The 20,934-nt window shown below is 37.5% G+C and overlaps 1 protein-coding gene across 10 annotated transcripts in view; it reads right to left on the bottom strand.

Moving 5' to 3' along the window:
* Positions 1-4,897: 4,897 nt before the first annotated feature.
* LOC117207988 (glycogen synthase kinase-3 beta-like) overlaps positions 4,898-20,934 on the bottom strand; it is a 61,564-nt gene continuing 45,527 nt past the window's right edge. For 6 of the 10 annotated variants that reach the window (XM_033448771.1, XM_033448769.1, XM_033448772.1 and 3 more), the window contains 7 exons: positions 16,498-16,688; positions 15,536-15,619; positions 14,772-14,810; positions 13,545-13,655; positions 12,893-13,130; positions 11,780-11,973; positions 4,898-9,777 (listed from right to left, as the gene is read on the bottom strand). In XM_033448771.1, coding sequence (XP_033304662.1) covers positions 9,406-9,777; positions 11,780-11,973; positions 12,893-13,130; positions 13,545-13,655; positions 14,772-14,810; positions 15,536-15,619; positions 16,498-16,688 — 1,229 coding nt within the window. In that variant the 3' untranslated portion in view covers positions 4,898-9,405. Of the gene's footprint in view, positions 9,778-11,779; positions 11,974-12,892; positions 13,131-13,544; positions 13,656-14,771; positions 14,811-15,535; positions 15,620-16,497; positions 16,710-20,934 lie in introns of all 10 variants that reach the window. The other 4 variants (XM_033448770.1, XM_033448768.1, XM_033448773.1 and 1 more) reach the window with 2 other exon arrangements.

Consider the following 20,934-nt stretch of genomic DNA (forward strand, 5'->3'; position numbering starts at 1 on the left):
TTCGCTTCATACTTACTCCACCGTCCATCGTGCGGAACCGTCGCGAATGAAACCGCAGTGTCTGTTAACCGTGTTATCGTTTTATTGTTAAATAAACCACAAAATCTACAATAATAATAATCATAGTATCATAGAGTCTCCGTAGGAACGGAGGCGTTCGATCCTCGCTTAAAACACATCCACTGATTTATTTCTACGATTACCGATTATCGACTATTCTCGTGTGTGAACCGTGTAAAACTGAAAACATCCGACAAGTGAACGGTAGCGAAGCGAACGATGTTACTTAATCATCGTGATTCGTCGGTATAGAGTCGTTCAAGATTCATAGAGAACATCGTTATCATATCTTTTTTTCCATTTTCTTCGTCATCTTTTTTAATAACTCGAAGTTAAGTCGGTGACAATTCTTCGTGAATAATAGCAATATCGTAATAAGAGTTCGCTAGTGTTTTTTTTTTTCATTTTTCTTTCTGTCAGGATTTTTTTATCATTTTTTCCTTTTGTTCTTTAATATCGCATATAGCGTCGCCGCGTTCTGTTTAATTACCTATACATACATATGCATATTCATATATATGCGCTCTGTTATTTTATACATTACATACATGTATATGTATGTACATGCTTGGGTTTCGTTCCCCCCCCTCAAAACCCCCACTCTATTTCTCCATCGAACGAGTATTCTTTTTGCTCACACGCATCAGGCACTCCGTTTTGCTCGCACACAGCCACACGTTCGTTCTTTTTTTCTTTTTTCTTTTTCATTTTTCTTCTCTTCTCCTCGCCCGCCATGATCTTTCACGGATCGGCAAGTTGTCTTAATTTTTTTAATAACTACGCTACTCCCTTTCTCTTCCGCTTCGTTTTCTTCTCCACGTTTCCTCGAATCGCTCACGCTAACCACATTTCGTACGTTCGCGGATTCTCTTCTTCCTCCATTTCACAAATTATCTATATATATATATATATATGATATGATATATATATATATATATATTAACACAATTTTTTCCTATTATAATCGTGAGTAACGAGTAACCCTCTCGGTATGGCGTTTTACGGTTCATCGCTGGTGTGAACGGTGCTGTCGATGATTAATAGTGCGTTATGGACGTTTTTTTTCTCTTGCTGCTTACTTTACAGAGTATGTATAGTAAAAACGAGATTTCTACAGCTCGCTGAGTCGTTACAGTTCTATTATAGTATCGACGAATGATTGGTTAGTGCTCACGATGGTTGGCCGACTATAGTCGGCAAGCGAATATAAAAGCGTACCGGCTTGCTGACTATAATCGTCGCGCGCAATTCTCGAGATTCAAAGCACGGGAGTATGACTATAGTCAACAACGTCCTAAATATGCGCTTCACCGCTGACTATACTCAACTTGCAGCTTAAGTAAGCGTATAATGGCGGCCGACTATAATCGGCTTACAGTCAAAAAGTATATAAGTACGCAGGGACCGTCGACTTAATAGCTGACGAGTTAACTTAGATGAAAGACTTTAATTCCGTACTATAATCGTAAGGGTGAACGGTTGCATTCACCGTGCCGATAACAGATCAGCGACTATAATCGACTTAAGGTCTCGAGTCGCACGTGCAAGTCACCGTAACCGGTACGTGTTCTGTACTTGATACGATTAGGTTATAGTCACCCGAAACAAGCGACCATCATGGTGACTATAAACGACGGCAGCGTAGAAGGTAATCTTGGCCGACGTATAGACCTAGAAGAGCGAACTGTAGTCAATGAGAAGTCTGACGAGACCTTTGATTACAGTCAACATTCGTCAAAAGCACATCCGCGACTATACTTGGCTCGCAGGCTTAATTATACGACTATAGTACATGGCCATACCGGAATGGGTTAAGCACTCATTTCACAGACGACTGTACGATCTCTGATCGACGTCATTGCACGACTATTATCTTTCCGCGCTACGACCGACTGTACGTTTGCACCCGTCCCTCCTCTTCCTCGTCCCACCGTTCTCATCATACTCTCGTCGTTTTCTTCGCGTTTCGTTCTCGTCTTAACGCACAGTCTCTACTATCTATACACCTGTTCGTCGTATTCTTTCGCTAAAATTTCGCCACGTGATCGAATCAAGTACAGGAAGTCTTGATAGAGAGCGATACAGTCGGGGAAGAGAATCGCGTAGGACGATCGCCTACGAGTCTTCCGCATGAAACTCGATTCTGGCGTGAATACCACGCGAGAATAGTTAGCCGATCTCATACGGAAAATCGAATAACGGTCCTTTTCCCGAGTATCGTGGAATTCGGCTATCGTTCGATACGATGGGAAAAGGAAGTAAAGGGAAAGACAAATTTTACAAGAATAACGCGGACGATCCACGCCAAGGAACGTTTTTCTCCGTGGAAGGTGAGAAACTAATGGTCGATTCTTTCCTGGGCAGGTCAGTAAGGTATATAGATTATACATATTTATAGTACATATACTTCTGAAGAGGATGTCCTATGGTTACATTCCTACAAGCGAGTACTTCAAGCGTATGGATACACGGGAGAAACAAAGGTTTGTACAAAGGGCGATCTCAGAGGGATAAGAATCGTACGAGAACACGTACGTGTCTCGACTATATCCTTGACTATACATACATCGTAGAAACGAGAGATATTATCGTTACATTACTACTTATATTGCCACTGCTTCTTTCTTTTTTTTTCTATTCGCGAAAAATATCTCCCTATCTCTCGGAATCGCTGTCCCTAACTGCGAAAATAGTAGCAGTGTCTTTAAATATCGATCGACTGCGATGGTTTTTACTCTCCTCGACTTTTTCCTTCTCGATTCGTCGCTTCTTACCTTTAATGGAGGTAAAACGCGTGGAAGTGGTACGGACAGAATCGCCAGTGTGGTGCAAAAGTAAAAAGCTTATAAAAATTCGATCGTGTGTGTGTCGTAAGGTCCGTCTTAAAAATTTTCCACTAAAAAGTCTCGAAGACTCGGCTTCGTCGGGTTCACCTTTTCCTCTCGATTGTCGTTAAAAAAACCGTTATGCTAACTCTCGATCGATACTGTTGAGTCTCGAACGAGCCCGATAATAGTTTGGATTTTTCACTTAGGTCACTTTTCCTTAGTGAAATTAAATTTTAATTTATTGTGTTCAAACCTAATTGTTTCGTAATACCGAACCACGAACAAATCCGAAAAAATTCCGCAACATTCATCGATATCTTTACCACAGTATAAAATTCGTTTGTTAACCAAAACGTCTGAGTTCATTTATATTTCGTATTTTACGCAATAAATGTCGTGTAAAACATAGAATAGAAATTAAGATAAAGTGCTTTATAATGAAGCCACTCGATCCAAGCTATTATTGGTCACCTATATCCCAATCGTACCAATTGAGAGTTAAACGACGTAAAATAGGGACTCAATTTCATCCTTATGTACATGCACGACTGTTCGTGATCGAGATCGGAAAAGGGATGCGTGCTGATTAAAGTCTTAACTATTTTAGTTCTACTAGTACGAATCAGGAATCTACTAGTACGTTTCGAAGATGGACCAGAGAAAGTGGAACGTCTAGAACAGTTGTCGTTTAGAATGAAGTACAAGCTCGGGTCTTGCGATAGACTATTTTCCTGTTAGAGCGTGATAGGTACAACTTAGTCGTTTCATCAAAGATATTACAGAACCGACCAAATATTGGAATTTGGATTTTGGAATCGTGTAAATTAGTTGATCAGCCTCTTAAATTAGTCGCATGTATCGGAAATCATACGAAAAAAATGCTTACTAATAAAAAATACTCGTAAATAGATTCGATGAAATGTTCGAACGATGGTGCCACGTTTATCAATGAGATTGTTAATAATCGGAAATTATATCGTACAGCTGTTTGCCATTTTAATTCGACTTGTAATTATTTGTAACAAAAGAAGATGTTACACGATAAACGTAAGAGACACGTTAGAAAATGAGATTAGTTTCCCAGGATTACAAAGAGTACTGATAACATTGAGCCTATAACACGTGAAGTTTAATACGAAATTTTTATTGCGTCGTTCGTTCAAACTTTACATTCGTGTAGAAACGAAATTACTCGTAAAAAAAGAATACAGTTTTTTTTTTTTTTTTGTTTACCATCCACTCGAACCAATCGAAAACGGAAGCAAATATAATTCGTTTATTTATTGACGAATTTCGTATTAAATTAATCACTATTATAATTTAAAACATACTTGTTCTTAAAAATATCGTAATATATATATATATATATACACATATACATATATACACACACACACACATATATATGTGTATATATATATATATATATACACTCCGCAGTGAAATGAATTTACAGATACAGAGTTTCTTCCCCTCGTTTTGCTTTTAAATCGATTACTCACCACCGTCATAGTTCGTACGATACGAAGAACTAAAACGAAACGGTACGAAATCGGAAATGATCGTAACTAGACTGCAACTTTTATGCAAGCTTGTTTTCTTTTTCGTGGACACAAATAAAAGAATAAAACTTAAATAGAGATTCGTTTTACCCATTAAAAATTACAACGAGTTTACTACTTTGAATGCTTTATATATTTCGGTACATTATATGCATTCTGTGCATCTCTTTGTATCTTTAAAACTCTGTAGGAATGCATAAAAATCCGCAGTCTAATCGTAACAATAAACTACAATTCATCGCAATTCAAGCGTTTGCTGTTCATCAAGCGTACAATATCGGACATATACAGTGCTTAACTACGCTACTTTAGCCACGATCGTTCAAAACGTGCAATTCGAATAGAATTCTCGACTTAATTTTTTTTGTTTCTCGTGAATAATACGAACGATTAATGGTCCATCTTGGAATTTCCGTGGAATCAGCGGAAAGATAGTAGCTTTTTTTTTTTTTTGCAAATAGAAGTAGCTACTGGAGCATCAGGGATAGCCCATGACGATAATCTCTAATTCCATGTTCGAAGCTCAGTGGTTCTCAAAGGAGGTTTCTAATTCTTCATACATGATCAAATAATCATTTCTGTTCCACAGAGACACTTGATAAGGATATCATAGATTTATGATATTTGTGATTCGTCCAAAGCATCGAATCGAACGCAAAATATTTGATTCGTGGCTTTAATTAACGACAGAAAGCCATCGCTAAATCTCGCTCGATCGGTACAGCAGCGATTAAATATACGTATACCTCTTGCGAGTTAACTTCTTTTTTTCTCTTTCTCTCTCGCTCCCTTTTTCTCACGTATATACATATGCACACCACACACGCATACATATATGCATATATATACATATTAAATTACTTTATTAATTTGTTTTCTTTACACAATTATTACAATTTATTTACTAGGTGATTCGAAACGGTGCGACATGATGATAGTAATAAGAAGACAAAGAAAAGAACAAAAAACTGGTGGTCTCTGTAGTGGTAACGGTGATGAAAATGTCAGGCAAACGACGAATATAGTTGTTCTCGAAGAGTCAATTAATCATTTTTTTTCCCTTTCTCTCCGTCTAAATCGCGTTTCCCTCCATGTCACTTTCATTTGCTCCCATCTCTTTCACACTCTCACGCGCATCTTCCATTCAGCTCGTCTTTCTCTCTTTACAACAATGCAGCAATATCGTTAACTGCTATCGTTAAAAATTAATCTACATATTTATATAGATGTACACACATATACGTAATTGAATCGTATGCACGTATCATATGTATATACCTATACGTATGTATATGTATATTATATACACACACATATATGTAAGTATTTATATATATAGACTTTCAGTATTTTACATGGGCTCTTCCCTCACCTGATGATTTCCCTACATTTTGCAAATGTTTGTGTAATGTATGTTTGCGTGTATGTTTGTAATCGAATAACGCTAGAGTCTCTCGAAAGAAGCAAAAAAAAAGAAAACGAGGCAAAATAAGGAAATGTCGGTGTCCATTCGCTAGTAATTGCACGGAATACAATTTAATTCGCCTAATTTAACGTGGATTTCATCCCTTTAATCATATACGATTCTCATATCATGATAATCATATCTTCCTTCTTCTCAGACTATGAATCAACTTTCTGCCTTCTCTAACTGGTAACAAAATAATGTTCAAAGCACGCAAAATCGCAGAACACGTGAAAGACTGGATTAGAACTAAATCGATGAATTTCTTTATTAATCGAATAATCACGACAATTAACCAACAATTTATACTTCAGGTTGTCCATGAATTTTTCACATTCGTCTTTTTTACTCTTGTTTCCTCTTTATCTATTTTATTTTGTTCTACCTTTCACAGTTAGATTCGTGACCATTTTTCGGTTTCTCATCAGTCGGGAAGATCAAAATTAATAATCTCCGTTTGAACCTGTTCGGTCGATAACTCTTCCTCTTGTTTTTACGCACGGATATCACGTCTCCTTTTTTTCAAGATGTCGGTTGACAAGGAGAACGAAGATACATCAAGCCAGCTGCTGCCTGAACATATAAATAATTTAAATCTACAATAATTACATATTTCTTCTTTTCAATCATATATGAAAACTATATCGCATGCGTATGTAATCTGTTCGAGCTTCTCTGAAGTGTCCTCGACAGCTATATAGCTTGCCTAATGTTTCTTTCAAGGGATCCGTTGTCTCACGGCGGAAAAATGATGGCTCGATTATTAAGCAAACGCAAAACTAATGGCGCCTATGCAATCTCCAATGTACGCTTGGAATTTTTTGTGATCAAAGAATTTTTTGTGACGAAGTTCATAAACTTTGAAAGAAACGAATCATTATATAATTATTTAAATAATACATTGTATAATTTTAAACAAAAAATGAAGAGGCGACCATTATGTTAGCATATACTTAATACGTATGGATTTATGTGCGAGTAAGTGCTGGAAAGATACCACCATTATTAAAAGTGCCACGATCGACACATATCTGAACACATATCTGTTTTTCCTTTTTCAACGCAAAAACGAGAAATTATCCTTCGGTCGTCAGAACGCAAAGACTCGTCTTCGTAATTTTCATGATCGTGTATCAAAAATCTCATGTACTTCCCTCCGTTTTCGTTTAGACTAGAGGAAAAACGAAATCGATAAATTCACCTAACTGTTCAGCTAGTAATGAAGGAAACTGTCCGTGTTAATTGTTTAAAAACGTAATCTACATCATATCAACGTTCGTTAAAACTCTGAAACAAATGTCTTAGCATTTCTCTTTCTCTCCCATTCTCACTCGCTTGCTGTCCCTTTCACTCTCCCACTCATACTTCCACCCACGTTCTCACTCTGCTACCATTCTATTTTCTTTCTTTCTTTTTCGTTTTCCCTGTTCTTTTAATCAACGTTCGTCTTTTCCCTCTCTTTAAAAGGAAAAAAAGAAGAAAAAAGAAAGGAACTAAATGATCGTTCGGTATGGACTTTCATCGGCAGCCTCTCTTTTCTGATTTCTTGCGGCGCGATATGATATGTAGAAACGTGCAAAATGGCGGCTAGGTCACGCGCGACATGCCCGGAAGGGTTCGGGGGTTCTTTTCTTTCGTTTTGTTACCGTTCCGCAGAATTGAAATTCATCACGCAAAATGCACAAATTTCCTTCGTACACCTCTTCTTTCATCTTACAATTCTCCAAGACTACCATAGACGAGACAGCGATCTAGATATTAAAAAAGGTTCAACAATCTCGATCGAAGAAATTCAGAGGCCTCGTACGACTGCGCTTTCTCTATCGCGGGCATATAAAGTATGCTAAGTGATGCGCACGAAAGGATAACTTCATAATTTGCTTACAAATCTTGTTCTTACTTTTTTATCCGTCTGTCGTTCACACGCTACATACAGAAAAAAGAAGAGGACATTCGAAATTTGTCGAAAAACTAAAGCACTTCAGGCGTAAGAAAAAACAACTTGTGGCCATTTAAAAAGAAAATCGCTCTCTGATGCGCAGAGCTTTGTCGCGTCTGGTGAAAAATATCGCTCGGTGAAGCCGAGGGTTCGGTAAGACCAACGACAGAAATATATAATGATAAACGCGCGACGAATAAATCGAGTTGATTCATTCATTGAATAGAGGATCGTATTCCGACATATCTTTCTCCTTTTTCATCTGCTAATTGTGCTGGTATACGCAGCATGTCTCACGTCGCGGAAATTCGTCTTACGATAAATAGAGATTGTGCACGCAAATTACTAACGTGTGTGTTTATGTGTGTGTGTTTGGTGTTCAATCGTGACATTCTCCGCGTGAAAATTTCCCTATCAGTTGCGACAGCATCGATCGGCGCTTGAATCTTGAACACAATAAGAATATTATCTATGTAACATGCGTGTTCTTTAATACAATATAATGATAAGTATTGTAATCGTCATTTCCCTTTTTCCAGTTCGTTGTTACGCATTCAAGAGGAAACGTCCGAGTCTCGGTTCCTATCCATACTGTTCTTCGCGAAAGCTGAGAATCTAGCGATCTCTTTCTCATTGAATCACTAAAATTTGTCGAAGCCCGTGTCAAAAGGCAGGTGGCTCTTGTATCTCTTTAATAATCGCGATGATCGTGTATCTGTTTGTGTGTGTGCGCGCGCGCGCGCGTGTGTGTGCGTGTGTGTGTTGTCGAATTATGAGATGACGACGAGGCAAGCAACGTAACGCGCTACTAGACATAGTGTATCATAGATTACACATCGTTTGGTTTGTCTTCAACTAGAAAAAGTTCGCGTTCGTTATTATCTTTCTTTTTTTTTTTTGTTGTTTTGTTTCTTTCTTTCTTTGTTTATAGCAATTATCAATTAAAAGAGGTTACGAGCCAGTTCCTATAACATATATATACATTGAATTGAATTGTCTGTTATGCTGTTTTTGGCAATAAGGTGGCAATCAAGCGTTCGCACACGCCACTCAGAATTCGAGGTGTCCTCAGGCAAAATTGTTATAAAGAGGGGAACTATTCATCTTCTTTATTCAATAATCCTATAATATTTCGTCGTTCGTGTTTCAAGCGAACAAAGCTTAAAATACCACACTGGTATCGCCATTTGCATAGAGTTCAAAAAAATTTACAATTGGGGATTCTTTGTGTTATGTGTATGTTATATCGTCTATGGACATCCTCCTCAGAAGAATATCAATCTTCCTTCTATTCTTTTTTTTTCGTCCTTGCTATACCGTACTTGAATTTTTTTCTTTTTTCGTTTCTTTTAAGGCTAGTTTCTAACACGCGAATTCTTGGCTTTTCCTTTCTTTTTCACTCTCGCTCCCTCTCCTTCTATCGTTATATCTCTCTTTTTCTCCTTCTCTCATTCTCTCTTTCCCTTTCTCCCTCTCCCTCTCTCTTTCTCACTCTCTCGCCGTGTTTTCTATCGTTTGTTGTTTAATTAAACGTTAAAAATAGAAAGCAGCTTAAGCCATGTTCGACTGGCCGGGGTCTGTGTTCTTTGAAGAGGACAGCGTGTTGGTGTTCACGTTATTATCACTAGAGTTACCGCTACTCCCCGCGACCGGTTCCGACTGGCCTCCAGGATTTTCCGAAGTTTGCATGTACTTCGGTTTTAGGATCGAGTTTAGCGACGGTTGAATTCGTAGCTCGTACTCTGTAAAGTTAAACAAAGGGGGAAGCTCTCGCCCATTTGGTAATCGCGTGCCCTGCTCCCGAAGTTCGTCGAAAAACGGATGAGCGCACGCTTCCAACGGTGTGATCCGGCCGGATGGCGTGTACTCCAAAAGTCCAGCGACCAGCTCCATCGCTTCCGGGGGTGTGCGTGCCCTGAACACCTGTAATCATCGTCGTCGTTAGTTTCGATCTGTCCTGGTAAAATTTTCGTGGTTAATCTGTGGCTAACAAGGAGAAATCTCAAGATGATCTTGTTTCTCGATGTTAATTTCTGTTACTGGACGAAGGTTCGTTAAGAAAGAAAAAATTATTCCTCGGGATTTGCCCACTTTTTACAGTAGCGAGGATTTTACAGTAGAGGCAAGAACTTTTGTTCGTCTGTTCAGGGTTACGTAGTCTCAATATACTCACTATTAGATTGTGCGTGTTCATGCAAATGTATATTTTTATGAGAGATTTATAGCGAAAAAGTGGATGATCAGGAAGTAGCCTTGACTTAAAAAAAACTTTTCACCTCCACCATAAGAAATCGCATAGCAACACAAACTGAACGAAATCCTATACCACAAAGCAATAAAAAACGGCAGCAATACGTTCCGCTTATAAGTTCGTTTGAAGTTTCGTATCAGATCAGTGTATATTAGGTGTATTACAATCGATATTAGTAGTGATGAACCGCTTTTGGTATTTGTTCTCGTATAAAAGTTTATCCACCCGAGGAGCTGACCGTTCGGGAGACGAAGTCAGATTCATTCGATGTTCACTGCTTTTTATCTGTTCTCTAATAAAATGTGTTTACTCCAGGAGAACATAATTCGTACAGAGGAAGATCGTTCGATACATGAAATTAACGATCCATAAAAATCGTATCATTAAGATACTCGGCAGGCACAAAAGCAGTGCGTGAAAATGAAAGAGATGATAAATTTAGATCTTACAAACGGTAAGTTGGTTTCGCAGACAGTCTGTTGTCGCTCTTTACAATGTACAAGAGAGAAAAGAAAAGAAATGAAATGGAAAGAAAAGAAAAAAAAAGAAAAGAATAACTGCATACCATTTTCAAGTCAGTGAAAAATATTTTTGTTCACCACCAGAACATTAGAGTAAGTGATACACCGAGATTTTGAACAGATCTGTTTCTATTTAAAAAGTTAGTAACGTGGATGATGATGATGATGATGATGATGATGATGATGATGATGATGATGATGATTATGATGATGACGATTATGAGATAGAAAAATGGATATTACACATGAGTTCGAGAAAAGATGCACGTCGAGCGATTTGTGATGCGAAGAATCGAAATGAAGGTGGTTTTTTTCAATCGTCGAGGCTCGTCGTCCTCCGTTCGACACAGCGGTAACTGAGCATCGTATCCAGCTTATTTCTTACCGTTTCAGATGCTGAAAATGTTGGTTATACTGGTTAGTAATATCACGGGCTAGAGAGAAAAAAAAGGAATATTTGCCAGCCAGTAAATGATAAAGACACATTGCTTTTTGAACAGGGGACCACTTACTCTAATCTTTTGGTGCTCCGTGGAACACTTTAGTCCACTCATTCGTTGAAGCATAAACTGTAACCACGAGTAACCATGTGTTGATGAATGTGATTAGAGCCGATTTGTTAGTTAGAAGGAACAAGACTGCGGAACAAGACCTTACCCTTCAACGATTCCATCGCTATTCTTTACAATTTTTTTCACACAATGTGGTCACAAGAAACCTTATTAACGCAATAATGTTTCCCTTGCAAAGGGATCATGTGAAGAGCGTGCACTGATTTAGATATTACGTTTTTCTCTTTCTCTACGCTAGTTTTACGTTTGCATAGACATTAAATATTTCAATTTTAAATGAAATATCTTTACTCCTGCGAGATATAATTTCTAACGAAAATAACATTTGGCAAATCACCGAATATCTATGCAAACGATGTTGTTTCTCGGTAGACCTACTATTCTTATAAATTCTCTAAATCATTGAAATCAGAGCACACCAACCAGATCATCTGTTTCCCCCGTTAGTCACGAAACCGCCAAACATGTACGCAGTACGCAGTTACGAAATTAGACGAGCTACACGAAAACCCGTCTCGACAGTCTAACGTATTGCGCACAAAGAGCGCATAATACAACGAGTAGATCAGATGATAGGCTACCTTTTGCCACGGGTGCGCCTTAATCTGTGGAAATTTGAACTCGGTATAGTTGGGATTCATCTCACGTATCTGGTCGCGTGTAGGTGTGCCGAGCACCTTGATGATCTCGACCAGTTGATCCACGCCACTATCTCCGGGAAATATCGGTTGGCCGAGCAACAATTCCGCTACTACACAGCCTGCGCTCCACACATCTGTAAACACGATAAAACTTTTTAATTAGACATATAAACGAAAGAAAAGAATAAATCTTTCTATTTTCTGTCCCACCTTTTTCCTGTATTTTATATTTTATATTTATTTTATATATATTTTGTGTGCCATATTTCTTTCTAGTTTATCATATTCGTATAAGTAAAGTGCCTTGACGCATTGCCAGCCAATCTTTCAATCTTTAACGTAATAAATAGACTGCGGATGTTTATGCAAATTTATACTTTCATAAGCATGACTAAAAAACGGAACTTAAATAGAACCGCAAATACTGTTACGGGGTCGATTCTGTTCCTCTTGCATGATTCTTTGTCCATGCTACGTACATTCTATATACATTCTATACAATTCTACACGTACGATGTATTTAGATCTGTACGAGTCGAGGCTACGGAAACGACTGGCTGCTGTCCTTTCTATTTAATCAATATCCCGGATATGGGTAAAGTCGTCTTCTTGATTTTCTGTTACGATACGCACTGCCTTTAACATTTCACGCTGCGGCTGTCGGATAGTTTTGACGTTCCACATTGTGACTTTCGAACTTTCAAATATCCAGAATTCTATTATAGCAATCTGCTTTACTTTGGATATTTTGCGCGCTTGTACATATCGTGTATAGCCTAGGTTTTTACACGCTCCAATATCTTTCAAATTTGGAATGATTTTCGTACGTATCGAACAAGTAGGAGATTTTATAAAAATTTACCAAAATACCTTCAAGTACGTAGTTTAAGCTGATAAAATTCGAACGTTCAAAGAAGGTTAAACAACCTTTTATTTACAATTAACCAAACTGGTATTCTGCTAGGCACATGAAACAGTCTACAGTACACCATTCAATGAATTAACTAGAATTGAATGATGTTAACAATAAAAATAATACATAAGTAATCGTACCAATCTTCGTGGTATAATCGATAGCACCAAAGATTAATTCGGGTGCGCGATAATAACGACTACAGATGTAAGACACATTAGGCTCTCCTTTGACCAGATGTTTAGCAGAGCCAAAATCACAGAGCTTCAAGACACCGGATTCTGGGTCCAGGAGTAGATTCTGTGGCTTGATGTCCCTGTGACAGATCCCCAGCGAGTGGATGTATGCCAGAGAGCGGAACAGTTGGTACATGTACAACTGGAAATATATCACAAAAAATGATATTAGAATGTTATTAATGTGAAATTAAAAATGTTCCGATTATAGCGACTGATGAATCGAATACGAGGAAAGCTTTAGTTGGTCTACGGTTTAATTGCGTCTATCGATAATTATGGATAATTATTGTATGTCATATGATTATATGTAAGATCGAGTAATTTTGCAATCTATGACACGTCGTTCTGTAGAATGAAACGAGTTCGTATTATATGTATGAGCTGGTATATTACGGTTGATTAAAGATAATGATATTTTTGAATTAAAGATGTCTTGGTTATTTATTTTTCAACGAATTGAGAATTATGCTGTATTCTATTTGAAATTATTACTTCATGTATAAAACCTCTTGCGGTAGTGGTTCAACGATTGTTATTGTAATTTTCAGCTTACCTTAATGAAATTTATCGGTATGGTTTGCTTGCTTTTGTTATAATGCCGAGCGACTTTATACACTGTTTCAGGTATGTATTCCAACACTAGGTTCAGATAAACCTCGTCCTTCTAAAAGAAATCCGCAAAGTCTTTTGTTAGTACGAATCTACACCATCGACATACGAAGGTGTACCGTTTCAAAGGCACACGCGACTCGAGAGTAAATTCTTTTGCACGGCTTAGTTGCTTGTTTCATCGTAGAAAATCGATCGGCATGAATTTTACATGACGAATTACGCGAAGTGCCTTTGAACCGTGCACACGCAACTCCAGAAGATTATTTTCTATAACTAGTCAAGCTGCGTTAGCTACTACAGCTTGAATCAAAAATATAGTCACTCAAGGATACACTCCACTACTCAAAGTTAAGAAAAAAACAAGAACAACGATTATAAAGTACCGTGCGAAAGTTTTAGGCCACCCATCGAACAACAATTTTTTCTATTTTTTTATTTCTCGGTGTCACTTTAGATTTGTCGTTACTTCATAAAGCAGACGTTCGATTAAAAAATTACTGGTAATTTGTTTAAAAACATAATAACGGTTTCTTAGATCTTGTCGAATAATTTTTCAACAATCATTGAAATTTATTTTCTACTATTCGATATTTTGTTTTCAGTATTTCAAATAAATCACATTTTTCGTTTCCTCCGTTCTGATTGATGGCTCATCTAAAATCTATCTAAACGCGCGTTTTATAACATTTAGGCAATAACTGGACACAATTTTCTAATTTCCTAATGTTCCTTCCTCGCTCGTAAATATTTTCTAAAAATACGATTGATAAATATAATGATTGAATAAAGCTCGCTATCATTGATGGCCTAAAACGTTTGCATCGTACTGCATCTCTATATAAAATCAGTCTATTTAGAAAAAATAAAATTCCAGAAATAATTGACACTGTGCAACACACGTGGAACCAAACTATGATTCGTAGGGGTGAGGGTAGAGTTTCCAATATGATTGGTGACGGGGCTGGCGGCCTTGAGCAACGAAGTTCTTTGACTCAGGCTATAGACTTCGTATTTAGTGTTCTACGATGTTCGCGGCTGACACATAACAACAAAAACGTGTTATCGTTTTTTTGTCGTTAATCTGTCTACGTGTAAGCGGAACTGCCTAAATTCTCTCAAAAAAAGGACCTCTCCGTCAAAACTACTGGGTACTCTCTTGTTCACTTACGTCCACATGAAAAACTGGATTAGTTGCGTTTAAGATGTTCTACAAAATAACACAACAACGTCGCATGCATTAAACTAACAATGAATACTTGGCGTTTTGTATCATTGTGTATCATTCGAGAGAAATCAGAAGTATCGCTCTACTGCATTTAATTCCAAAAGTATTCGAACAGTAGCAAACTGCGGCTCAAAAATCAATTAAATTTGTTTTTCTTTTTTTTTTTTGTTTTCTCAAAATGCTCGACAAAATTATACGTAATTATTAAAGCAAACGATATTTTAACGTGGTGTTTAAAAAATTTTGAAGAGGATAAAAAATCTCGTTTAGCTTCGAGGATCAATCGTCTAAAAAAGACAATTTTAATAACACGGGATTGAGCGAATTTTAAAACTGCTTCCCTGTAAAAAAAAAAAAAGATACAAAATACGACATCATATTCTTCCTTTGTACTCCTCAATTCTTTCGTAATTAACTCAGATATATCGTTGTACGGTTAAATTTTGTTACTATCCAAATACTTTTAGGTAATATCTGTATATCGTGAGTATAATCGAAGAAAAAGAAGAAAAAAAAAGAGAGAGAGAAAGAATCAAGGGAAATAATTTGCGTGACGCAAGAAACGTTCGAATAAAAAACATTGTGTGAAAAGAAAAATCCACTTTCTTATGGAGTAGATCGTACGTCCAACAATAATTGCTTCAACGTTCAAAATTTCAATCGAGTGTACGGAATTATCGTTAAAAAGAATCTTAACAAATAGTTACCTTATCGCCACTGGAGTAGAAGAAGTATTTCAGTTTTACAATGTTGCAGTGCTCGAGACGCCGCATGATTTGTAACTCCCTGTTCTATAAATAAAAGGAAGGGAAAATCCGATTAATTCACGTAGTTCCTCGTTCGTGTTTACTTCGTCGCGACGACGGTGTTTCCCTTATCTTCGATTAGAATCGTTGTTAAGCACGTTTGTTGTTACATTCCCGAGATTTAATACGGAGATTGAGGTCGTGGATTATCGTTTCTCAAACATTGCAATCTCGCAAAACATAAATCTAATTTTATCGATACGTAAATACGACGATATTATACGGTCGTCTCGGATCGGACGAATTAAACAATTTCATCGAACAGCGATAATTTATCTCTACTCGTACAATTTCCTTCCTTTTCGTTTTATCTCTACGACTATCGATCAAAGGTAAAAACTATAGAAAGATACAGCAGAATTTGTAAACGCATTCGAGGATTAAAAAATGAGAATTTACTTTTAAGTATAGGCTTGTCCTCGCAGACCCTCTGTTTCCGAATCGGAGCTACCTCGAATCGACGAATTACTATAATACGCGTTGGCAAATGATCTCTAGCCTTCATACAGCCTATATATTTCCAACATGCAGAAAAAGAATCTGTTCGTTCTATCCAGACCTTCGTCCGTTCCCTGCACTATAATTTCTGCTAATTTCTTACTGTAGAAAAATACAGATTGGTCAATCCGATCGTTAAATCCAGGTACGAACGACGACTAGTTTCTATCGGTCGAATTTCAATTTCAAGTTGAACGTTACTTTGTAATTGCAAATCGTAGTGAGAAACATCAGAGGATCTGCGAATTTATTTTTTTATTAATTCAACGATTAATACGCGTTTAGTTCGTCGTATCGGTTAGAGGTTGAAGGTGTGTCGAAATTATTAAGAAATTATTTATCGAGGAATTTTCTATTTCTCTTACCTTAAATCGTTTGTCTTGGAGAACTTTTTTGATGGCGACCAGTTCTTCCGTGTCACATAGTTTCGCTAGGTATACAACGCCGAAGCTGCCGTTACCGATTACTTTAGTGTCTGTATAGGAGATCTCTTGGGGACGATCTGGACCAGCACCAGGTGTAGCCACCACGGTTGTGACTTTGTTGCCATCTCTATCTGCATTATACATCACACCGCCCATAGAAACAATCGAAAACCAGAATGGTAAAGTACAAGTAGAAAGTAAGAAGGTATAGTAACGATTTGGAGTCGTATAAAAAAAAAGGAAAAAGAAAGAAAAAGAAAAATAAGGAAAAGATGAAATAGTAAATCGATTCTACGAAGCAATGGACTCATGCTCGGTGCTATAATTTTCGAAGGTTTTGTTATTCAAAGAATTTTATGAAACAGTTATGATTGTTCAACACGTTGACTGCTACGCAAGTTCACGCGAGGCTGCTCGTACCAGCAAATTAATCGAATGATTTAAACTCTGTAAACAATCGTGTTCGAGGAGATTTTCGATATTTTGATCTACGTGATGGTAACGTTACCAAGTATTAAATGCGTTATAAAATGGTTGAAGAATTTTATTTTTTAATAAACGTATGTTGCGTATCCGCGTTCAAAAGTATGAGAATCGTCGATGAATTTCTAACAAAACATCAGTAGATAATCCATTATGAAACGACAATTATTTCATGAAATTCATATTCCATTCGTTCATATTCAACTTTGATTACGTGAGTTTAGAAAAAGTACTTTTTCAAGAGAATATCGTCATATTTCTCCAACATTTTTCGAAAGCTAAACTACGTGTCATGTGGGAATGAACAATAAGCAAGAATCACAGTCAATGAACTTCAAATTGAAGTCAACGTGTTGATACTTAGAGGACTAGATGTATTGAGTTGGCAACTAAGTGATCGCGGATTTTGCCATTAGGTGGTATTGACAAAATCCGCGATCACTTAGTTGCCAACCCAATATAATACGCGTAGTTAGAAAATGGAAGAAAATTTATAGAAAGATGAAGTAGATCGAAGAAAATGCGCCAGGAATTTGAAAGTTATAAAGCGATACAGTTACGATTTATTCGACTATAATTTAAGCACGAAATAGAAATATTTCAATTACAGCAATAACGATTAACGTAAACTATGAATTCGTCGGAATCTTATCAATTGAAATGATCGTCATTTTGTTTCATTGCTCTTGTTTTCGAGTTAATCGCCGTAAACAGTATAAAATCCTACTTGAAAAAGAAATTCTAGAATCCTGTTCCACTGTTCCCATTGTATCGATTTTCGATGCATCGTTTTCGAGCCGAACAACATCCTGCGCGGCCTCAAACTTGAAAACGATTTCGAGGAGCATCAACACGGGGCCAGACACGAAAGAATGTACAACACAACATCGAAGGAGTCGCAGCACACAGTCGAAATAGCCTCGTCGTCGTGAAAATAGCGCGACGATCCGAAATAGCGCGATCGTCCATTCGGTTTTATTGCGGAAAAGTCAGCATCGAAAACGACTGCTCCCTGTTCGAAGACGAAACAATCTTGCCGAGAATTTTCGCGCTTTAACCTCGTCGTTAACCATTCGTTACGCTTGTAACGCCCAACCATAGAGCTGTATCGTTCGACGAATAAGAATTGAAGCAATGTTCGTTGAAAACATACAGAGTCGTTGCATACAGCAAAAAAAAAAAGAAAAACAAAAAAACCTTGAGCCGAGATCCAAAATATTTACCATCTACTTCGACGATAGACGATGAAAAGCATCGGACGATGAATTTGGAGATGTCGAGATTATTAAAAATTTACTGTATTATTTTTCGTACAGTTTTATCGAGGGACGTAATAAGAAAATGTTTGAAAGTCTGCGTAAAACACAACGTTATAAAGGCAACGTTAAATTTGCAATAAAATCGGAGGATATAGCATTATGGTATGATCGAATTCGTCTTGTTGTTCTTTTTATCTATCCGTTTGTTTCACCAAAAGAAGACCATGTAACCTTGAGATCTTGAGAAATATTGCAAGATCTTCGATAGAAAGCGAGGTTATCGTAGCAGCCGTTAGTTCATAAAATGATAAAAAAAAAAGAGGCTATTAAAAGAAGCGTAGTGTTTTGTAACTCGAAGGAAGTTCGCGAGCAGTTAACGAAGAAATAAGAACGGAGATCAGTGAAATCACTGCTTCCTCTTGCTTTATATCCGCCAAGGTCGTACAATCATCTAGAATTAGAGGGGAGATCTATGAAAATTAGTGTTTACCATAGAAATTCTCTAACGTTTTTACGGCGAGATTTCCCTATACGTTTCTACACTGGTGGCAAAATCTGCAAGCTTTCATCGTCCATAAAAAAAACACTGTGTTTATTCCTGTACATTCTTTTAAGAAGAAGTCTACCGACGATTTTGTTAAAAAATATTTATAGTCAGAAAAGGATAGCTACATTTTAGAAACGTAAGGGTAGCAAGGTTGTACAGCGATGCGCGAGCTCTTGCAATCTTAATCCTTTGTACGTGAAAGCTGAAGAGAAGAAGAGAAATCTATAACCTATAACTAGTCAATACGTTGATATTGTTAGTCGATAAATAATTATGCGACAGAGCGCCAAAGTTCTTGAACCGCGCAGAGTTAATTAATGTTCGATTCTTGAAAACTTCAAATTATTACTTTAACTACGAAAAGATCGCTCTGTCATAGGATTTAAAGGACCTTCGAATTTAAAGGTTATCGTAGATCAAAAAACGAGATGGACCAACGAACGTAATCGATAAAAATAAACACCCTTTACTCTTGTCCTGCTTAACACGTAGAAGAAAGGAGAACTAAAACGCTGTTACAGTTTACACCGGTTGGATTCTTACACGGTTCGCGATTCTATTCTATTGCTCGATAGCAGCAGGCGCGTGAGAGGTATAACCTTGATAAGATGCGACGTAGGATAATGCGAGGGCCGCGTTTACAGACCGGTTTTCTCATTGAACCGCGGCTGAAAATAACCACGCGCCGCATAATTCAAGCGTTGTAACGCGACCGGGCCCGAAAATTCGCACGACCGTACCGGAAACCCGGTTGATGTCTCGCGATCGCGTTTATCGTCGTCGGATGAATCGAAACAGGCGCAGCCAACGATAACATGCCACGTGGGCCACGATTTACTTCTTGACATTTCGCCAACATCTTTCCCTTCGGTTAACCTTTTCCTCTTCCGTATCGTCACCTCTTTCCCTCTTCACGCAGAGTATTTCCAAGTTTCGATGCAGAGTAACGCGAACCGGCAGAGAACTGGGCGCATTTGTGATTTGTTTCTTTAACAGTTTGCGAACAGTTTCAAGGCGAATAGGACGTCGGTCGACTATCGTTGGAGAAATTTCAGGTTGAACGATTTTGGTAATTTCCTAGGGAATGCGAGGCGTACGAGATTGTAGAGGAAATGGTGACCTTTGGAATATCGTTAGATTGATGCATAGAAAGTGTTGGTTTCCTGGATTAATCTTTAATCGCGCGTAGTTTCGTCAAAATATGTATATATATGGTGTCTTTAATCGAAGAAATTAATCGCATTGTTTCAAATTTACAAGGATTATCAATTCTTGAACTGCAAAAATCTTGAAACGAAACTGTCGTAGTTTTCTTGTTCAAATAATTTATAGATCGAAGATTGTTTAAGCGGAATACATAGAATGTCCTTGACTTTCTCCAAATGTATTAGGTTGTCCGAAAAATGTCTTTCTTTCGCAAACGTGTCTTTTACAACAATGCACCTTCATAGAAACGTGAAACCAAGTCTGTGAAACGTCGCGGTGTTCATCTCAGAACAGAACAAAATGGATCGTACGTAATTCGACAAAATAATACAAAACAAAAAACGATTTATTTATTGCGCGTCTATCATTTCCTCGTAAAATGAAAGAAACTTTTCAGACAACCTAATACAATGAAAAGCATTTACTGTCCCAATTTCTAAGAAGTAGTACACCAAAAAAGAAAGACAATTCCACTAAAATAAACATATTCCAAATTCTATACGCTTTATATAAAATTTGTATTTTTCTCGAATGTTTATTTCGGATCTACGATGGCCGAAAATATCTCAAGTACCATGATTTAAAATATAGTCGAAGTATCCAGAAGCTGATGCAAGATTAGTCGCGTCAACAGAATTTTAAAGGCCTTGAGACAGATATATGCTAACCTTGGTTCTAAGGAAACGTAGGAAACGTATCTCTGAAATTCGCAAAAGAGCCACGGTTATTTCGAAGTGGCAGCAAACTCCTAATTAGACTGTGAAGTTCCATCTCGCGAACCAGCTGATCGAAAAGTGCCAAGTCGAGGTGCGAAACATTACTAACGCTCGAAAATAGCGACAGCTCGTACATCAAGATCCTGAACTGCATCGTTCAGCACCT

This window comes from Bombus bifarius, unplaced genomic scaffold (genome assembly GCF_011952205.1).
Source record: "Bombus bifarius isolate JDL3187 unplaced genomic scaffold, Bbif_JDL3187 scf7180000008047, whole genome shotgun sequence".
Lineage (NCBI taxonomy): Eukaryota > Metazoa > Arthropoda > Insecta > Hymenoptera > Apidae > Bombus > Bombus bifarius.